We start from the raw sequence: 20,093 nt of genomic DNA on the forward strand, positions 1-20,093 counted from the left end.
TCACAGTGAATGGTGGTTGCTGGCTCGAAGGGCCGAATGGCCTACTCCTGCACCTATTGTCTATTGTCTAAAATGAATCTGTGCTGTATATAGTGACATACAGTATATGTACTTTGATAATAAATTTAGTTTGAACTTTTGAAATACAAGTATATATATTTCTCTTGCAAACTCAAGATGTCTGCGAATACATTTCGAGTCAGAGACGTACAGAATGGGAACAGACCCTTTTGTCTATAGATTGTACATCAGCCATCCACTGCCCATTTCCACTAATACTGCCAATTCAAATCTTTCAGGATATTACTTACATCTGGAGTGAAGCTCTGTATAAAGTGTTTATGTAATTCACCTGCCATCTCTTTACTTTCCAATATTAAATATCCAGATTTACTTTCTCAATGATATTAAGTGTTAGGATATTCCGAGCAATTTTCGCAGTATGCACCAGGGCAACCATGCCGTTAATCAGGCAAGGATTTAGCATTTGAGGTATTGATTGTTGTAATGAGTGAAGAATAAAAGAAAAGTCCGGAGATAAGCCATTTCAGTTACCTTATTTCATTATTTTATTCATTGATTTGAGCACGGTAAAGTTGGACAACTTCCTCTAATCATTTTGTGGGATTTGCCCTACATTCAAAAATACTATTAACAAAATCAATAAAATTATGATTTGACATATATTTGAGAAATAAAATCACTCTATATTTGAACAATATTTGCAACGTGGAACATCAGAGGTAAACAGGTATATAAAACAAGAACTAATTTCCTGAATTTGCGAAAACACGATCAAAGTTACTGTTCGGCAGAAAGCACTCTTTTACCTCATCCAATCCTAAACTATGAGTGGACTCGGTGAATAGAGAGAGAGAGAGAGTGAGAGGGAGAGAGAGAGAGAGAGTGATAGTGAGACAGAGAGAGAGAGAGAGAGAGAGAGAGAGAGAGACAGAGTGAGAGAGAGAGAGATATTTTGGTCTCTGTCAATTTTCATCACTAGCAGCTCAACTGGCATCCAGGTGGATGTGAAGAAGCATTTGAGGTTTGGTTCACAACACAAGGTTGTTGAAGGATAGAAATGAACAGGGCATATTGCATTTCAGATTGTAGTGCATTATCAGCAATGGTTGTTAAATAACTGCACCACCCTGTCCAGGCTAAAGATCTTCCCTTCAAGGAGTTATGCATCACTTTTTTATTATTCTTCATATTACTGTGGTAGGAATTAAGTCCTTCAAGGGCTGTTTAACTGAAGGAATCAAGCTCCAGCAAAAACCGAAACCATTTTGAGTTTTGTATGTCCCCTTGTTGTCTTATGATGAAATACTCAGCAGGGAAGGCCATACCTGCGAGAAGAGAAACAGGATCAATATTTCAGGTGGGAGATGTTTTGTCAGATCTGTGACTTGAAAATGTTGTGCCTGTTCCTCTTCCCAAAGGTGCCGCCCGACCTGCTAAGTATTTCCAGCATTTTGCTTTTGCTTTTAGATTTCCAGTGTCTGCAGAGTTTTATTTTTGATTTCCACTGTTATCTTGTAAGACAGGAGGAGACTATTGGTTTCTGCAGTCCATGCCGGCTCCCAGGACAGCAAACTCATCCTTCCTCTCCTTGTGCCCCGACAACTTATTTTCTCAAACACCTGCCTCTTAACTCCCTGAGATTCATTTTGACACTTCTCTCCTGCCAAATAAGGCTGTTTCACAATTGCCAATTAACCTAGCTGCATGACTTTGGGATGTGGGGGGAATCCCGAGCTCCCAGCAGAAACACACAGGGTCACATGGAGAGATACACCCTTCGCTCCCCCAGTACTAATGCAATTCACTGGAAGTAAACTTTTAACTGCTCCTGGCATCAATTCGTTTGGAACATCACTTCTCCCTTTAGCTTCTCCTTCTACCTCTGTTTTATCATTATTTCCACGGCTGGATAATCAATTGGGATTTAAAGCTAACGGCTGCCCCCACCTGATTGAAACAGTTCAAGCTGACTATGTTATGGTGATCCAAAAATTAACTTAAGGAATAATCTAACAGTTAAGATTCCAAAACAGACATCATCACAGGAAGATCAGGCCAGTAACTAAATTAAGAGACTGCAGGTACTTCAAATCAGGCACGATGTGAAGCATGTTAAAAGGGAGGCATACAAAGGGGCATAACTTAAAGTGATTGAAGGGGGATATCAGAAGTAAGTTCTTTACACAGAGAGTGGTGGGTGCATGGAACTTCCTGTCAGAGGAGGTGGTAGAGGCAAATACATTGGAGGCATTTTAAAAGATCTTAGATGAACCCGATGATAGAAAAATGAAAGGTTATGTCAGACAGAATGGTAAGATTGATTGTAGAGCAGATTATAAATCAGCATAACATCCTGGGCCGAACTGTCTGTACTCTGCTGTAACATTCTATGTTCTACGAACTCAGTGGGTCAGGCAGCATCTATGAAGGAAAATGGAAAGTGGACATTTCTGGTCAAGTCCCTTCATCAGATCTGGTGAATTCTGCAATCCTCATGAAGAGTCTTGACCTGAAACGTTGACTGTCCATTCCCCTCCATAGATGCTGCCTGACCCGCTGAATTCATCCAACATTTTCTGTGTGCTCCAGCACACAAAATTACCTGGATTTCATAGCTCAACAGTTTGCTAATTTAATTCCACTACCAGCTCTCCTAATGTTCAATTCTTAAATTAAGCGCAGGTTTTGGAGAATATATCTGATCTTACATTTCCAGTCTGTGTATCTAGAGCAGGAGTTCCCAACCTGGGGGCCATGGACCTCTTGGTAAATGGTAGGGGTCCATGGCGTAAAAAGAGTTGGAAACCCCTGATCTGGAGTCAAGGAATGTGGACATATTCGGCCATGCATTGAGTTTGCTCCAAAATGTTAATTGAGTCTTGGTCACTTGCAACAAAAATGGGAGGTTATGGCATTTACAATTTCATATCTATAGACTGTTTATACTCTGCATATAAAGTATGTCAAATAAATTTTAGAATCCACTTCCAAAATTCAGTCACATTCCACTTGACACAGCCAAAGATGCACTTCTATCTCGACAATTTTGTTTAATGAATTATTTAATACACACAGTGATTACAATCATTATTTTATTCATGGAAGATGAGTGCTATTAAAATTGGATGGACTTCCTTTTTGCTAGCTGCATGTTCATCTATGAATCAGGACTTATTTCACGGTGGTTGTCAGAGAAGCAGTGACAACAAAAATAACAAATTTGTTCTGAAGCAAACACTATGGCAAATGGTGGGAATAGTCAGCAGTCAGGCAGCATCTGTGGAGAGAGACAGTCAGCATAGAAAGCTGATAACCTTTCCTGACAGCCCTGACCAAAATATTAGCTCGGCTTCTCTCTGCACAGATATTCCCTAACTTGCTTAGCATTTGCTGCACTTCCTATTTTATATCAAATTGGTTGGCCGCATTATTTTTGTGACTTACTTTTCTACCAGCAATTTAGATTAATTTAGATTCTCAAAGGGAACTCTTGACATCTGCAACCAATCAGTACCTGGAAGTGATTAATAAAATTGGGGTTTGACGCTGAAAAACTGAACGTAAGCCTGCTGGAGAATAACATCTGACCTAACAGAATGGTAAGACAAAACCGTTCTCATGAAAGTAGATCTGTTAAATTAGAATGGCCATGAAACAAGGAGGCTGGCTTGGAAAGAAACTAGTATTGGAACCAGGATGCAGACTTATGCATCTGTCTCCATGTGGCGGAACAACAAGACCAAACTGCACTCTGTTACAAATGATGTCGGTAGGAAGAAAGGGTGAAGGGTGGTTACTTTAATATTTTCATTCGCTATTTTCCCCATAGCAAAAGATTTCTCTTCTCTGGGTTACTGTTCCCAAGTGTTCTTATTTGTTGACACTAAGAATGAATTATCTTCACGTAGACAGTAGACTACCACTAAGAGATACCACAAGTTTTTCTTCATCATCATTGAATATCATAGTACGTCTGCGTTCAGAAAAGAGAAGAAATAATACAGAAAGAAGGCAACACCGCGATGAAGGGGTCAATTGAATGCAGAAGATGATTCGCACACAAAAGGGAGAATCAAATCATTGGCACTTTGCTTGTCCTGATAAAAGAAAGGATGGAATTAAATTGGGGGAATAGAATGGTCCACAAGTTCAATCCACTTCTGTCAGTCCACATGGCCTCTTGAACTCCTGCCCTCTCTCGTGGATCCATTTATTGGAAACTGAACAAAATGAAAGAAAGGGTTAAAGAACAGCTAAGGATCTTAAGTACATGTTGATATTATATACAAAATCAAATTACTGCTCATGGAGCCACCCCAGAAAAACACAGAATTCATCACTCTTATCCCATCACATTCCCTTCTTAAGCTGCACCCAAACCACTTTTTTTTTCTTTTGTTTCTAAGTGGTCTTCAGCCTCAGATGGATGAGTGGGTGAATTAACTACTGCAAGCCAGGATTCCTACCCATTAGAAATCTGCTGATGTTAGAACTCTAAAATCAGAATCAAGTTTTTAATGTCACCCGCATAATGTATGTCATGAAATGTGCTGCTTTGCACTAGCAGCACAACACTGCAAGATATGAAACCTATAAATTGCAATGAGGAATATGTAAAAAATATTAAATGTTTACAAAATAATTTAAAAATCTAAAATAAGAAACAAAAAATAGAAGTGAAAGCAATTTTCAGATAAAGTAAAAGTTAAAAAAGTAAAAATAATTAAAAATATAAATAAAAAATCTAAAATAGAGTAAAATACATAAAATAAAAAGTATAAACAAATATATTAAGAAATAAAAAAAACATAATTAAATTTAAAACATTTAAAAATCCAGAAAAATTTGTAAACAACCAGCAGGTCAAGCCTCATCTGTAGAAGGAGAAGGTCAATATTTCAGTTCAAAGACCCTTTTTCAAACTGAAACATTAACTCCGTTTCTCAAAAGAATGTGTTGAGTAGCTGGGATGAAGCAAGCCTTCAGAGTGTAAGCAATGTAGGAGGACACTTAAGAAGCAATTTAGAAAAGAAGTAAAGGGCCAAGAGTTATCCCTGACAGATAATGTAAAGCAGAATCCTAAAATATTCCAGAGGGAATGAGAGGTCCTCTAAAGAATTAGTGTAGTAATATATAGATGAAGCCAAAGGAAATGAGTGAGGTCTTAATACTTTTCTACACTATTTACCATGGTAAAGGATATGGAAACACTGTGTCCAGGGGAGGGAACAGTGACATTCTGGAGCATTACAAAGAAACACAGAAAGTGACGGAGGAACTCGGTAGGCCAGGCCGCACCTATGGAGGGGAATACATAGTCAACGTTTCCGGCTGTGAGTCATTATCGGCCCAAAACATCGACTGTGTTTTCCTTTCCATAGATGCTGCCTGCCCTGTTGAGTACCTCCAGCATTTTGTGTGTTGTTCTGGATTTCCAGCATCTGCAGAACCTTTTATATTTAACATTACAGAGCAGGTGGCATTGAGGGTCTTGACATGCATAAAGGGCCTGATCAGGTTTATCTAAGATGTATGGGCAGTAAGGGGGAGATTGTTTGCACCTCACAAGAGACATTTGTATCTTCATTAGCCACAGGTAAGGTTTAGTATGGAGCTTTAAGAGCTGCAGGGATAAGCCAGCGAACTGCAGGGCAGTAAGCATCAACAGTGGGCTAGTTATTAGAAGAAATTCTGAGGGATGGGATTTATTTGCATTTGGAAATGCAAAGATTGATTAGGAGGTGTCAACCTGGTTTTTCACGTGACAAATCATGTCTTACAAATTTGAGACGATCAAGGGGATTGACGAGGACGGGAAAGATGGCAATGTCTGCATGTTTCTCATCAATCAAAGTCTTGAGGATCAGCTGGCAGATTACCCTGGTGAGAAAGGGCAAAACCTGGTTGTGAAGGGCTGCTTATCAGATTGAAGGCACATGACAAGTGGTGAACCACAGAGAACTGTGCTGAGTCATCTGTTGTTTTCATGAGTTCGCCGTTAGGTTGAGATCAGCAAGTTTGCATATGGCAAGAAACTTAGAGATATTGCAGATAGTAAGGAAGGCTCTTTAAGCTTACAACAGCACATATAGACCAATTGGGACAGCAGGCAGCTGGAATTTAACTTAGACAAGAGCATTTTGAGAAGTTAAAACAGGGTAGGATATACAGGGCTGTGCAAAATTCTTAGTCACCCTAGCGGTATATATGTATCTACGACTTCTGTACAGTACTGCACAGTAGGGCTCAGCAGAGTGTAGAACAGGGGGACCTCCTACGTATACATAGTTACCTAAAAGTTAAAACACAGGTAGACAGGATGGTGAGGAAGGTGGATGGAATGCTTGCTGTCATTGGCTGAGGCTTTGACTATAAGTTGGGATGATGTCATGTTGAAGTTGCACAAGACTGGTGAAACCGCATTTGGAGTATCGTGTACAGCTCTGGTTGCCACAGTGCAGGAAGGATGCAATTAAGCTATAGAGAGGGTACAGAAAAGGTTCACAGGGATATTAGCAACACACACAAAATGCTGGAGGCACTCAGCAGGCCAGGCAGCATCTATGGAAAAGAGTAAACGGTTAATGTTTCAGGCCGAGACCCTTCATCGGGAATAGAAAGAAGATGAGAAGTCAGAACAGGAAGGTGGGGGAGGGGAAGAAGAAGTATAGGGTGGTATGTGATAGGTGAGATGGGGAGAGGGGTAGGGGAGAGGTACCTGCCCATCATATTTCTCTGGTGCTCCTCCCCCTTCCCTTTCTTCCATGACTTTCTATCCTCTCCTATCAGACCCCCGATTCTCCAGCCCTTTATCTCTTTTACCTATCAACTTCCCGGCTCTTCCCTTCCCTCTCTCCTGGTTTCACATATCACCTCGCACTTCTTCCTATCCTCCCCCACCTTCTTGCTCTGACTCCTCATCTTTTTTTTTCCAATCCTGATGAAGGGCCTCAGCTTCTAATCTTTTCCATAGATGCTGCCTGGCCTGCTGAGTTCCTCCAGCATTTTCTGCGTGTTGCAGATTTTTTTGTCTTCACGGGAATATTGCCTGGATTAGAGGTCTTGAATCACAAGAAGAGAATGCATTGGCTTGGTCTGTTTTCTCTGAATCAAAAGAGGCTGAGAGGTGATGGGGGGGGGGTATATGAAATTATGAGAGATAGAGATGGGGTCGATAGTCCCCTCCACTACCTGGAATTACCTGCCTGTCAGCATCCACCCCTCCTCAGCCCACCAATCAGCTCAGAATCCTTTCTTGCTGCTCCCAATCTCCTCTCTGTGCTGGCCATCTCCTCTCTCAGTCCTGATGCAGGATTTTGGCTGGAAACATTGACAGTTGCTATCTTCCTACCAATGGTGTTCAACCTACTGAGTTCTTCCAGATTATGTGCTGTGGTAAAGACAACCTGCCCAGCTAGAAACCCTACCCTTTGCAGTAACCTTGGCAAATATTCACACTGAGAATGGTATTAGATGTACCCCTCCTGAGAAATTATTTGTAGAGAGGTTCTTTTAGGCTCTGTAGTGAGCAAACCAGCTTCACAGTGTTCAGTTGTGAGTGTATGCAAGTTACAAGTCACTTGGGAGGTTTGACTTGGGATATGGTGGTCACTACAGGGGCATGTTTATGTCTTGGTAAAAGATGTGAATCTCATTCACAAGTGACTAGTGTGAGAAACCACCCAGCAAACTATTCTAATTCTCCTAGGTATTGGGGTTCCTACATATTAACGAGGGACATGGTGGCACAGTAGGGTAGTTAGTGCTTAGCGCAATGCTTTATAGTACCGACGACCCGGGTTCAAATCCTGTGGCTGCCTGTAAGAAGATTGTATGTTCTCCCCGTAACCACATGTATTTCCTCTGGGTGCTCTGGTTTCCTCCCACAGACCAAAGACGTACCGGTTGGCACAGTAAGTTAATTAGTTATTGTAATTTGTCCCGTGATTACACTAGGGTTAAATTGGGGATCGCTGGGTGGCGCAGCTCGAAGGGCTGGAAGGGCCGATTCTGTGCTGTATCTTGTAAATGATAAAAATTACAAGTAAACAATCAAACCATCCCACTGAGTGACAAGAGTGAATAAAAATATTTCATTCTCAAGCACAGGCATGTTTTGCTCATCAAAATTTGTTAAAAGAGATTTCTTCTAAAAGATATGCCAGGTTCCAGCAACATGTAAAGAGCAAAGCAAAGTGGATGCAGAGCCTTACTGTTTCTCCACTAACAAAAGCCACTTGGATGTCAAGAGTAGAACATGGTGCAAGGTTCTTACCCCATTTACTTCCTACTAACACTGGACAGGCCGCATGCCGTGTTCTATAATCACCTTCACCGCTTCTAAAAAGGTTATACCAAAATACTGCTGTTCCCTGGAAATAGATGAAAAAATCCTCTTAGATTTGTTATTGATTAGATAAGACGGTTCTAATGAAAAGTTACCAACCAGCAATGTGTATTCTGTTTTCCTGTCTCCACATATCAACATATCCACAACTTTATTCAATTCAATTCAAGTTTAATTGTCACTCAGCCATACATGAATACCCATGAATTTAGCCAAATGAAACCGTGTTATTTCGGGGCTAAGGTGAAAACCACAGTACCAGCAGTCCCAGAGCACGAAGCATGTACAAGGTAGCAAGCACGTAAAGGTATCAGTGGGATACAACCTCACAAAAATAAACTAGCCCAGACCCAAGCCACGAATAGCACAGAACTCTGCAGTATGGTTTGTCTTCTGCCAAGCGAACACAGGAGAGCCGCACTGACTCCAACCTGGATACTGTACCACAGCGCCCCCTGTGGAGCACACTGGTTCCAACACCTCTCTCCTGGTGGCTGTAAACACACAACGCCATGGTCTGAGGCCTAGTCCTCAGTATGGCCAAGGCCACGCAGCTCCCCCGCCAATACATCAATAAATCAAACTTGTGGCATTACACATTAACAATGTCCAAAGGGTCTTGGTGATCACAAGAGAAGTGACCAAGATGGCCACTCGTTTATGAGACCAAACGTCTCGTTCGACGCAGGCAGCAGCACAATGAAGCAGCTCCTTCATTTTCTCAGCCAACGAGCAACTCGCTGATGGAGTACACCTGCAGTACTTTAAGTTTGTAATATCTAGCAGGATCTTGCAATCATAAAAGATATGTTTATAAAGGGCAATAGCACCTTTTCTTGACCCCACAGAAGCCGCTGCAATCAAAGACGCTGGCATCTTATCGGGAAAAAAAATCCTCTCATTCATCTTTACGTGGGGCTCACTGATCCGTTAATTGCAACGTGTTAATTCGGGCAGACCAATAGTATAGTTCAGGATGCCTGACACCCTGGCCATTCCTTTTTCTCTCTTCTCCCAAAGGTATGGGAGCTCAAAAACCGAGATGACCAGACAACTTGTCTCCACTGCTACCAGACTTTAGAATCAACCAGTTCTTTCACATCCTCTTCCTGGTAGTGCTGCCTCGTTCTTGGTCTCTTAATTCTACCCTGCTTGATTATTCTATTGTCATCACTTTAGCATTTCTTCTTGCATTACTTCGGACTGCGCCACAATCTGTGCATCATTTTGATTTGTGTTTGCTGCTGCACATTCACAACGAATAGCACACATGACTTGTGGCGAGGGCTGCATACCATCGCAGATTCAAAGCCAAAGACAGTGGTGCCGCCAACTTCACAGCTTCTCTCCCAGATGACTCCATCACTTTTCACTTGGTTTGATGTCGCTAACTCTGAGCCTCCGAGGAAAGCCACCGCTACAACCTGCAACTTGGTCATCTCTGAGGCTGAGGTATGCAGATGTTTTCAACGAGTGGACAGTCACAAGGCTGCGGGACCGGACGGCATCTCAGGGCAAGTACTCAGGATGTGCGCAGCACAACTGGCAGGTGTGTTTACAGCCATTTTTAATCTCCTCTTCTCCCAGTGTAGAGTGCTTCAAATTATCCACCATTGTCCCTATACCTAAAAAGACGAATGTAAAATGCCTGAACAACTGGCGTGCTGTCGTACTCACCTCAATAATAAGCAAATGCTTTGAGAGGCTGGTGTAGGATTATATCTGCAGCTTGCTGCCACCCAGACTGGAGCCCCTACAATTCGCCTACTGACACAACCGATCAACAGACAACGCAATAGCCGCTGCTCTACATACTGTCTTTACACATCTGGAGAAGAAGGATTCTCATGTGAGAATACTGTTCTTGGACTACAGTTCAGCATTCAACACCATAATTCCATCCAGGCTCAACAAGAAGCTCAGAGACCTCAGCCTTGACCTGCCTTGTGCAGCTGGATCCTGGGCTTCCTGTCAGATCACTGGCAGATGGTAAGAATGGGCCCCCTCACCTCCAACCCTCTGACTCTCAACACAGCAGCCCCTCAGGGCTGTGTACTAAGTCCCCTCCTTTACTCCCTATATATCCACGACTGTGTCGTCACCCACAGCTCTAATCTGCTAATTAAATTTGCCGATGACACTACATTGATTGGCCTAATCTCAAACAATAATGAGGGGGCCCACAGGGAAGAAGTCATCTCTCTGACACAGTGGTGTCAAGGAAACAACCTCTCCCTCAACGTCGCAAAAATAAAGGAGCTGGTTGTGGATTACAGGAGGAATGGAGATGAGCTAACCCCTATTGACATCAATGGATCTGGGGTTGAGAGGGTAAACAGCTTCTTCTACCAGGCCATCAGACTGATTAACTGACACTGATTTGAGTGTATTTCTATGTTACATTGACTGTTCTATTTATTATAAATTATTATAAGTTCCTATGATTGCACATTGCACATTCAGACGGAGACATAACGTAAAGATTTTTACTCGTCTTGTATGTGAAGGATATAAGAAATAAAGTCAATTCAATTCAATACATTATTTACTCTGCGAACTTTATACAAGCAAAGAATTTCATTGCAGCTTGGTGTATACGATGATATTCTAATCTTAACTTGAATATTGCAAATTGTTGGTACTCTGAAATTAAGAAAATAGTGCAGTGCTGGTCTGGTGGGGCAGCATGGTGGTGTGGTGGTAGCTCAGTCGATTTTCAGGGCCAGCAATCACCGATCGGGGTACAACTCCTGCCGCTGTCATTAAGGAGTTGTACTTTCTCCTCGTGACCTGCTTGAGTTTCCGCCGGGGATTCCGGTTTCCGCCCATGTTCCAAAAAGATGTATGGTTAGGGTTAGTCAGTCACAAGCATGCGATGTTGACGCTAGGAGCGTGCCAACTCTTGCAGGCTGCCCCTAGCACAATCCTCTGATTATGTTGGCCATTGACACAAAACAAGGCATTTCACTGTATGCTTCGATGTATGTGTGACAAAAAGTTCATCCTTAGATCATTATTTATTTATAAAAGGGAGGTTCTGTATCAATGGCTAGTTCAACGATAGGGGTTTTAGCACGCTTAAAACAAGGTCAGAACAGGAGTTTTATGGCTGTTATTAATGGATAAAAAATTAATGTTAAGCCAATTCCTTGTACTTCTGGGATCCCATTGCACCACTGATCAACTGATTTCTCACATAATCCAGAAGTACAAATAATAATCGGCAAACAGAAACTTGTCTAGTTACCTTCTTTGGATATATTGCAGCTCCAAAGTCAGGAAATACTGTGGCTCCCCCTGCTGTGACATCACTCATCTAGTATAGAGAATTGCAAACAGATTCATAAATATTGTGCCAGAGGGTGCTTTTATGTTAAACTAACACAGAAGGAACAATGGAAATTGCATTGGTAGAAATCACTCTCATGTTAAATGCAGGCAGCTGATGCATTACATCGCAGCAGTTATGTGGACTGAAGCCGCAGCCAATGTGGCCACAAAGCAGTGTATAAGACATATAAAGCAAGGGATGATGACAGAGCAGTAACATGCCAACATTAAATAATTGATTTAAGGTAATACGATTCAACCTCCTGCCTTTCAGTCCCTCAACCCAAAAAGGACTGCAGCTTCGTATAAGCTCTTGGCTGAATAGTTCCATTTTCACTTTCAAGTGTTGATTGACGTGCAGCATAAGACACAGAACATTGAAAAATACAGCACAGTACAGGTCCTTTGGCCCATGATGTTGCGCTAAAGTTTTAACCTACTCTAAGATCAATGTAACCCTTCCCTCTTTCACAGCTCTCCATTTTTCAACCATCCATATGAGATTCATAAATGCCCGAATGTATCTGCCTCTACCATCACATCTTGCTGGGTATTCCACACACCCACCACTCTCTGTGTAACGAACTTAACTCTGACATCCCACCAAGCCTTCCTCCAATCTCTTTAAAATTACGCCTCCTTTCATTAGCTATTTCCACCCTGGGAAAAAGTGTTTGGCTATCCACTCGATCTATCATCTTTCATCTTGAGCATGTATATCAAGTCGCCTCTCATCCTCCTTTGCTCCAAAGGAAAAAGCCCTTTTCTCTAACCTATACTCTCTAATCCAGGTAGGAAAACTCCTCAACACCCCCAATCTTGTTTCCTGGATAGCTTCTTTATCTCAATTTCACAAATTGTCCTAGTGTCATTAGCAATTTAGAAACCTTATCTTCAGTGCTTTCACCTCAGCCAATAAGATAAATTACAAATTTCGAGGGCCCAGGATTAGTCTCTTGGCACACAACTCATTACATTTCATCAACCAGAAAGAAGCTCCGCTATCTTTGTGCAAAAGTCTTAGGCACATATATATAGCTAGGGTGTGTGAGATTTTTGCACAGTACTGTACTTGCCAACGTGGAGCAGGGGGCAAGTTTGAAAATCTGGCGGGAACAAAGTATGTTGGGAATGGCAAGGGTGGAGAGTTGTGAGAGGGGTGTGGTACAGGCAGAGAAGGAATTCCAGGAACACAGGTTGGTGTGAATGCAATACATACCCTGTCCTGAGACACTAGACAAGGTCATTTCATTCCAAGCATTTGGTTTATTGATCATTACTGAATGTTTCTGTGGTGCTTCCCCCACCCCCTTCCCCTTTTCCCAACCATGATTGTCCTCTCTCTGCCCTCTTCCCACTCTCAGTCCACAATAGAGATCCATATTTGAATCATGTTTATCATTACTCACATACGTTATGCATTTTTTTGCAGCGACACACAAAATTATGACAGTACTGTGCAAAAGTCTTAGGCAACCTAGCTACAGTATATACATGTGCCTAAGACATTAAAGGCATTTGCACAGTACCGTGTGTGTGTGTGTGTATATACACATATAAAATTAGTACACTTTTTGAAGCATAACACAATGAACTGAAAACTGAAATAGAGAAAGAGAATTTGAACAGAGTTTCCAACGAGGATCCCAGTAAACACTACTGAAAACTGAAAATTAAGCTCTGGGAATGACACAGGGAAGGTCTAAAGTCCGCATCAGAGTGCAGAAAGGACACTGTATCATACGGAATCCTTCTTCAAAACCTTTCTATTGACATAGGCTCTTGCACCAGTCCCTAGAAAGGTGCATGAGGAAGTGTTTCAATGGCTAAAGAATATTGCCAGTTCAAATTACTTTCCACTGACTTGCTAGGGAACATCCCCTGAATGATTTTTGAACATATAGCACAGGGATAGGCCCTTTGCCCATTACAGTGCACCAAACTAATTAAACTAATAGTCGAAAACTTACTAAATCAGTCCCTACTGCTGACTCAAGTCTAATTCTCACATTCTCTGCAATTCATGTGCCTTTCTAAAAGCTCTTTAAATGTGCCTATTATATTTGCTTCCATTACCAGCCGTGGTAGCACATTCCAGGCAAGCAGTACTCTCTGTGTGGAAAAAAAACATGACCTGCATATCTCCTGTAATCTTATATTTTAAACGTTGTGAAGATGGCCAATTTTACATAGAACATTACAGTATCAACCTGCCCTTTGGCCCCCAATATTGCACCAACCTTTTAATCTTCTCTAAGATCAATCTAGCCCTCTATTTCTCTATGCCATCTGTCTGTCTTGTGCTGGTCCAAGAAATTCACCTCTAGATTGTCATGACTTCAAATAGAAAGGGGTGTGCACATCAAATCAGCAAGCTCCCTCTCTGTGAAAGTGCCTATCAATACTCGGGAACCTATAATACTCCACTCCAATCTTCCCCTTGCACATTATGGTACATCCTAGTCAATTTGTTAAAGAACTGGCAGCTGACCAGTTGAAAGATACAGAAGATAGCCCCATATTTCTCTATCAGAACACTTCTGCCTCTGTGTTCAGCAACCACTGGTTGTCCTTTAGCTCCATTGCCACAATGGCAATTCAGCACAAAACAGATAAAATGACATTTAAGAGCGTTTAAGTGTGTTGTCTCAAATATCAATGAGCAAACACACGCAATGAGTAAAATGATAAAATTGGAATTGACAAATGGTATCTTGCAAACAATCAGAAATTACAGCAAAAGTAGAATCTGTTGAAAACCTCAGGAGGGCCACAGATATCAATGCTTGCTGCGTGGACATGAGCATCGATTTCTCTAAATGCTGGTATCTATTCATATCTGCTTCCTCTCTCTTCACTTGTTTACTCTCAACCTGGTGGCCCTCACATCTCTTCTATTCCAGTTCCCCCATGCTCTTGACCTGCTCATCGCCTTCCCCTTGTTCCCCACCTCCCTCCCTTTATTTTGTCTTCTATCTCCTCTCCTATCAGATTCCTCCTTCTCCGGAATCAAAATGCGAATCAGGTTTAATGCCACTGGCATATGTCATGAAATTTGTTGTTTTGTGGCAGGAGTACAATGCAATACATAATAACAATTAAAACACATAAATTACAATAAGAATATATATCATGAAGTAAGCAGTTCCAAAAGAGAGTAAAAAAGACAAAAAATAGCCTGTTGGTGTACATGGGTTCATTGCCCATTCAAAAATCTGATGGCAAAGGGGAAGAGGCTGGTCCTAAAACACAGAGTGTGCCCCTTCAGGCTCCTGTGTCTCCTCCTTGATGGGAGCAATGAGAAGAGAACATGTTCTGGGTAATGGAGGCCCTTAATGATGGATGTCTCCAGACTTTTTGCATCATTCTCTCTTCCCCACCCACTCACCTTTCCTCTCATCTGGTCCCACTTTTCACCCTGCCGGACTGTACTCCTTCCCCACCCCTCACATTTTTTACTCTGACTTCTGCCCCCTTTCTTTCCAGGGTCTCAGCCCTAGACAACGACTATTTTCTTCCATAGATGCTGTTTGACCTGCTGAGTTCCTCAAGCATTTTGTACGTGTTGTTTAAGATTTCCAACATCTGCAAAATCTCCTGAGTCACTAGCTACCACATGCCTTTTTCCCATTTTCCTTCACAAATCTGAATTCTTACCGACTCTGGTCAGGATGTTCACAATTCTGTTCCTACTGCTATTGTGACTTGCCAACAATTACTGTTAACACTCTTAATAAGTGGACAATGTAATGATAAATCTACCAATGAGTTGACTAATCACCAACTCCTTAAAACATGCACCCACTAAGAAAGTAACTATCCAGCCTGCTAAACCTCAGATATCCCTGGTGATTCACAGTAAACTGTTTAACATGACTCAATGGCCTTAATCTCAAGGGAGTTTCAAAAGGTCTGGAGATTTTAAAGTTCAAAATTCAAAGTAAGTTTATTATCAAAGTACATATATGTCACCATACACAACCCTGAGATTCATTTTCTTGCAGGCATACTCAGTAAATCCAACAAGTATGATATAATCAATAAAACCTTCACACAAGGCGAACCACAACCCATGTGCAAAAGACAACTGTGCAAATACAAAAAGTAAAAAATATAACTAAACAAGCAATAAATATCAAGAACATGAGATGAAGAGTCCTTGAAAGTGAGTCCATTGGTTGTGGGAACAGTTCAGTGTTGGCAAACTGTCAAAGTCATTGATGAACCTTACCTAAAGTTTATGTTTAGTTTTAGGATAGTATAGACAATAGTTGGAGTTATGAAGTAGTACAACAACACTGTTCAGTCCACCGAATCTGAGCTGGGTCTGTCATAAGATGATAAGAACCCACAGAATAAAAATAGGAATTGGTCATAGAGTCATAGAGAAGTACAGCACAGAAGTGGGGCTTTCGGCCCATCTAGTCCATGATAAACCATGAGAACTGCCTACTCTTGCTGACCTGCACTGGAACCATAGCCCTCCATACCCTTACTAGGCCAGACCCTTCATGCCTACTTCGCCATTTTCCTACTCCATGTCTAATCCACCCTAGATGCATTTGCTGCTCTCTCACCATATCCACATATCCTTTTTAAAGCATTCAGAAAGCTACCAATCTTCGTTCTCAATAAACATTTAGACTCAGACCCTACAGACTTACAAAGCGGATCCTGCCAAAGGCTCACCACCTCTAAGTGGAGCAATTTCGCCTCAACTCTCTCCTAAGCAACCTAGTCTGTAATAACCTACCGAATATTGAAGGGATGAGTTAAAGTGGATGTGGAGAGGATGTTTCCTATGGTGGGAGTATCCAGAATTAGAGGGCACAACCTCAAAATTGAGGGGCAACCCTTTAGAACAGAGGTAAGGAGGAATTTTTTAGCTAGAGAGTAGTAAATCTGTGGAATGCTCTGTCACAGACTGCGGTGGAGGCCAAGTCTGTGCATATATTTGAGGTGAAAGTTGATTGTTTCCTGGTCCGTCAGGGCATCAAAGGATGTGGTGAGAAGGCAGGTATATAGGGTTGAGTGGGACCTGGGATCAGCCATGTTGGAATGGTGGAGCAGACTTGATGGGCTGAATAACCTTACTCTGCTCCTATGTTTTATGGACCTAATCTCAATCTATGGCCACTCCTTAAACTCCTCCTTAATTGGGGGAAAATTTCTTCTTGCATCTAGCCAAGAATGCCCTCCAAGAAATTTGTTTGTTTCACTAAGAACTCCTCAGGAGCACTGCCACAAGAAAGGAGCATTTACCATCAAGGGCCCCACCATCCAGGCTATCCTCTCTTCTTGCTGCTACCATTGGGCAGAGGGTACAAAAAGCATCAAGTCCCACACCACCAGGTTCAGGGACATTTATTACCCTTCAGCCATCAGGCTCCTGAACCAGTATGGATAACCTTACTCACCTCATCTCTGAACTAACTCCACAACCTGTAGACTCACTTTCAAAGACTCCACAACTCATGTGCTCAGTATTATTTATTTATTTGTTTTATTGCTGCATGATTTGTCTGATTTTGCAGATTGGTTGTATGTCAGTCTTTATTATTTATAGTTTTCATAAATTCTATTGCATTTCTTTATTCTCCTGTAAATGTTTGCAAGAAAATGAATGACAAAGTAGTAAATGGTGACGTATATTAACTACTTTGATAATAAATTCACTTTGAATTTTGAACTCCTCTCAGGGAGCAAAACCATCATCCCTAGATCCAGACAAGTGAATCTGTGTTGCAGTCTCTTAATGGTAAATAGATCTTTCATTAGTTTGGAGACAGAAGCTGCACACAATACTCCTAGTGTGGTCTTGCTAAAGCTAAATGCAATTGCGATAAACCTTCCTTCCTCCTGTATTCAAATTCTCACATTAGAGATGCCAACGTACCATTTACCCTCCTTTCAAAGGCCTCTCCCATTTGCTTTTTGCTCCTTTAATGTCTCCATAGTCCAGTAATTATTTCACCAATGTATTTATTCAATTCTCTTGAAAACTGCTTACTAATCTTGTGTCCACTGAACTGCTGAGTAGAAGATTCCATTTCCAGCCACTGCTTCAGCAAGTTGTTCAAAGTCTTGCTGAGATTAGGATAAATAAGGAGAATATTTATTAATGAATAAAGGATAACATTTCAGATTTAAGGTTGCTAACCTGAAACTTCATCCTTCATTCATGGGTAAATATTCCCCTCATTTATCCTAATCCTGTGAACCTTTCAACATCTCTATTTTCTAGCCTGCTCTGTATTAGACCACCCAAGTAACTGTAAACACAAAATAATCTGCAGATGCTGGGGTCAAAGCAACACTCACAACACGCTGGAGGAACTCAGCAGGTCGGGCAGCATCCATGGAAAAGATCGGTCGACGTTTTGGGCTGGAGACCGATCTTTTCCACGGATGCTGCCCAACCTGCTGAGTTCCTCCAGCGTGTTGTGAGCGTTGCAAGTAACTGTAAACCCCTCATCCTTGAAGCTGTCGAAATGAAGAAAACATCTGTGTGTACCTGGCAGTAGCCACTTAACATCAAACATAAACGCTCAATTCTGCCCAGTGCTTGGCTTGTATAACCAGCTCAGTAACACGAAGGGAAAATAAGTTTCCTAGCAACCGGAAAGCTGGTAAACCTCAATTACCTGTGCCATCCACCCCCGCATTCTCCTAATTGCAACGGTGGGGATGTTTGTACTTGGAGGAAGAGGCGTTTCTGAGTACTACACTTTGAAGTACCTGGTGTGGGGTTGGCACCGATTTTCAAGAAAGATAAACATCTTAACTGCAATAAAGAAAGAAAACCAGACAGTAGTTTGTATCATGATTTCAGTGCTCCAATACAACATTGGATGTTCTTGGCCCTATTATCAGCCATAGCGCAATTCTTGTGAAGATTGACAATAAACCAAAAACCAGCAATACATACAGAGAGATTGTCTACAGCTTTCTCAATATAGCTATCAATGGAGTCCCTGATATCAATGCAATAGAACCTTGTGATGCAGAGTCTTATATCAGGGAAACTTGGCTCTTTAGCTTGCAGTGTCTGTGCCAGTAATCAAGAAACTGACAATATCAGTCCCATTGCCTTTGGCCCCAGCTCTATGACATGACAATGAAAATGTAATTAGATGAGCCCTTGAGATGTGAGACTTCTGCCTTTGCCACCCTGTCAGGCAGGCTGTTCCAGATTTTAATGACCCTCTGGGTGAAAAACTTCTTCTGCAAATCCCTCTAAATCTCCTGAACCTTACCATAATCAAGTGCCAACTGGTTATAAACACCACTTCTCAGGGGAGAAATCTATCCCGTGGCCCTCATACTTTTGTATCCCTCAGTCAGAATCTGCACCCCACCCCCCCAGCTTTCTCCTCTCCAAAGAAAACAAACTCAGACTAACTGGTCTCTTTTGTAACTCGGTCTATTGTCATGATCCAGTCCGTGGACCGCATTCCGGTTCATGGTCCGGTCCATCGTTCCTTATTCCAGGTTTTCCAGTTTTCCCTTGTTCTGTTGGGTGCTCTAATTGAGGCACCTGATTCACATTTTGGGCTGGCTTCATAAATAGCTCCTTGGTTCAGCTTCAGTTGCTGGACTGTTCCCTTCCCTTCACCTTCCTCTTGAAGCCTTGCCTTTAACCCAAGCCATGTCCAGTCCTGTAACCATGTCATGTCCTTGCCTAGTTCTGGGGTCTGAGCCTGAGTCAAGACCCAGGTTCTGGGTCCTTGTCCAGTCTCTGGCTTGGAGTCCAAGCCCTGGTTCCTAGTTCCTTGTCCAGGTCCTGTTTTCCTAGCCAAGTCTGTGTCCTGTCGTGTCCTGTCATGTCCTAGCTCTAGTCCTAGTCCTGTTCCTAGTACTTCAGTGTCTGTGTCTTGCATTTGAGTCTGCTCCCACCAATGCCCCCATATGACAGAACAGTCCAGCCAAGCATAGACCCAGCAACACAGACACTGTTGTGTTACTCTTGCCATCCTGGGTTCTCTCCTGTTGAATGCCAGCCCCACCTGCCTGTATTGTCCATAGTCTGGGGAAGCCTTTTGGGTTGCCAGGAGGCTCCCATGGGGGGGGGGGGGGGGGGGCGGGGGGGGGGGTACTGTCATGGTCTGGTCTGTGAAGTCCACGTTCTGGTTCACAGTCCGGTCCATCGTTCCTTATTTCAGGTTTTCCCTTGTTCTGTTGGGTGCTCTAATTGAGGCACCTGATTCACATTTTGGGCTGGCTCCTCCTGCAACCTCTGCCTGAAGCCTTGGCCTGAAAACTTGCCTACAACCTCGCCTGTATCGCTGTCAAGTTCTACCACTGGAGCAAGACTGGAGCCTTGCTGTGTCTAGATAAGGAACTGTCTATCGTTGTTTGGAACTGTCTCTGTGTCCATGCCTTTGCTAGGTAG

At 42.3% G+C, this 20,093-nt stretch overlaps 1 protein-coding gene across 9 annotated transcripts in view; it reads right to left on the reverse strand.

Moving 5' to 3' along the window:
- Nucleotides 1-545: 545 nt before the first annotated feature.
- Nucleotides 546-20,093, reverse strand: part of LOC140200565 (prolyl 4-hydroxylase subunit alpha-2-like) — a 159,940-nt gene continuing 140,392 nt past the window's right edge. For all 9 annotated transcript variants that reach the window (XM_072264075.1, XM_072264077.1, XM_072264078.1 and 6 more), the window contains 3 exons: nucleotides 11,619-11,687; nucleotides 8,300-8,396; nucleotides 546-4,244 (listed from right to left, as the gene is read on the reverse strand). In XM_072264075.1, coding sequence (XP_072120176.1) covers nucleotides 4,174-4,244; nucleotides 8,300-8,396; nucleotides 11,619-11,687 — 237 coding nt within the window. In that variant the 3' untranslated portion in view covers nucleotides 546-4,173. The remainder of the gene's footprint in view (nucleotides 4,245-8,299; nucleotides 8,397-11,618; nucleotides 11,688-20,093) is intronic.

This window comes from Mobula birostris, chromosome 7 (genome assembly GCF_030028105.1).
Source record: "Mobula birostris isolate sMobBir1 chromosome 7, sMobBir1.hap1, whole genome shotgun sequence".
NCBI lineage: Eukaryota > Metazoa > Chordata > Chondrichthyes > Myliobatiformes > Myliobatidae > Mobula > Mobula birostris.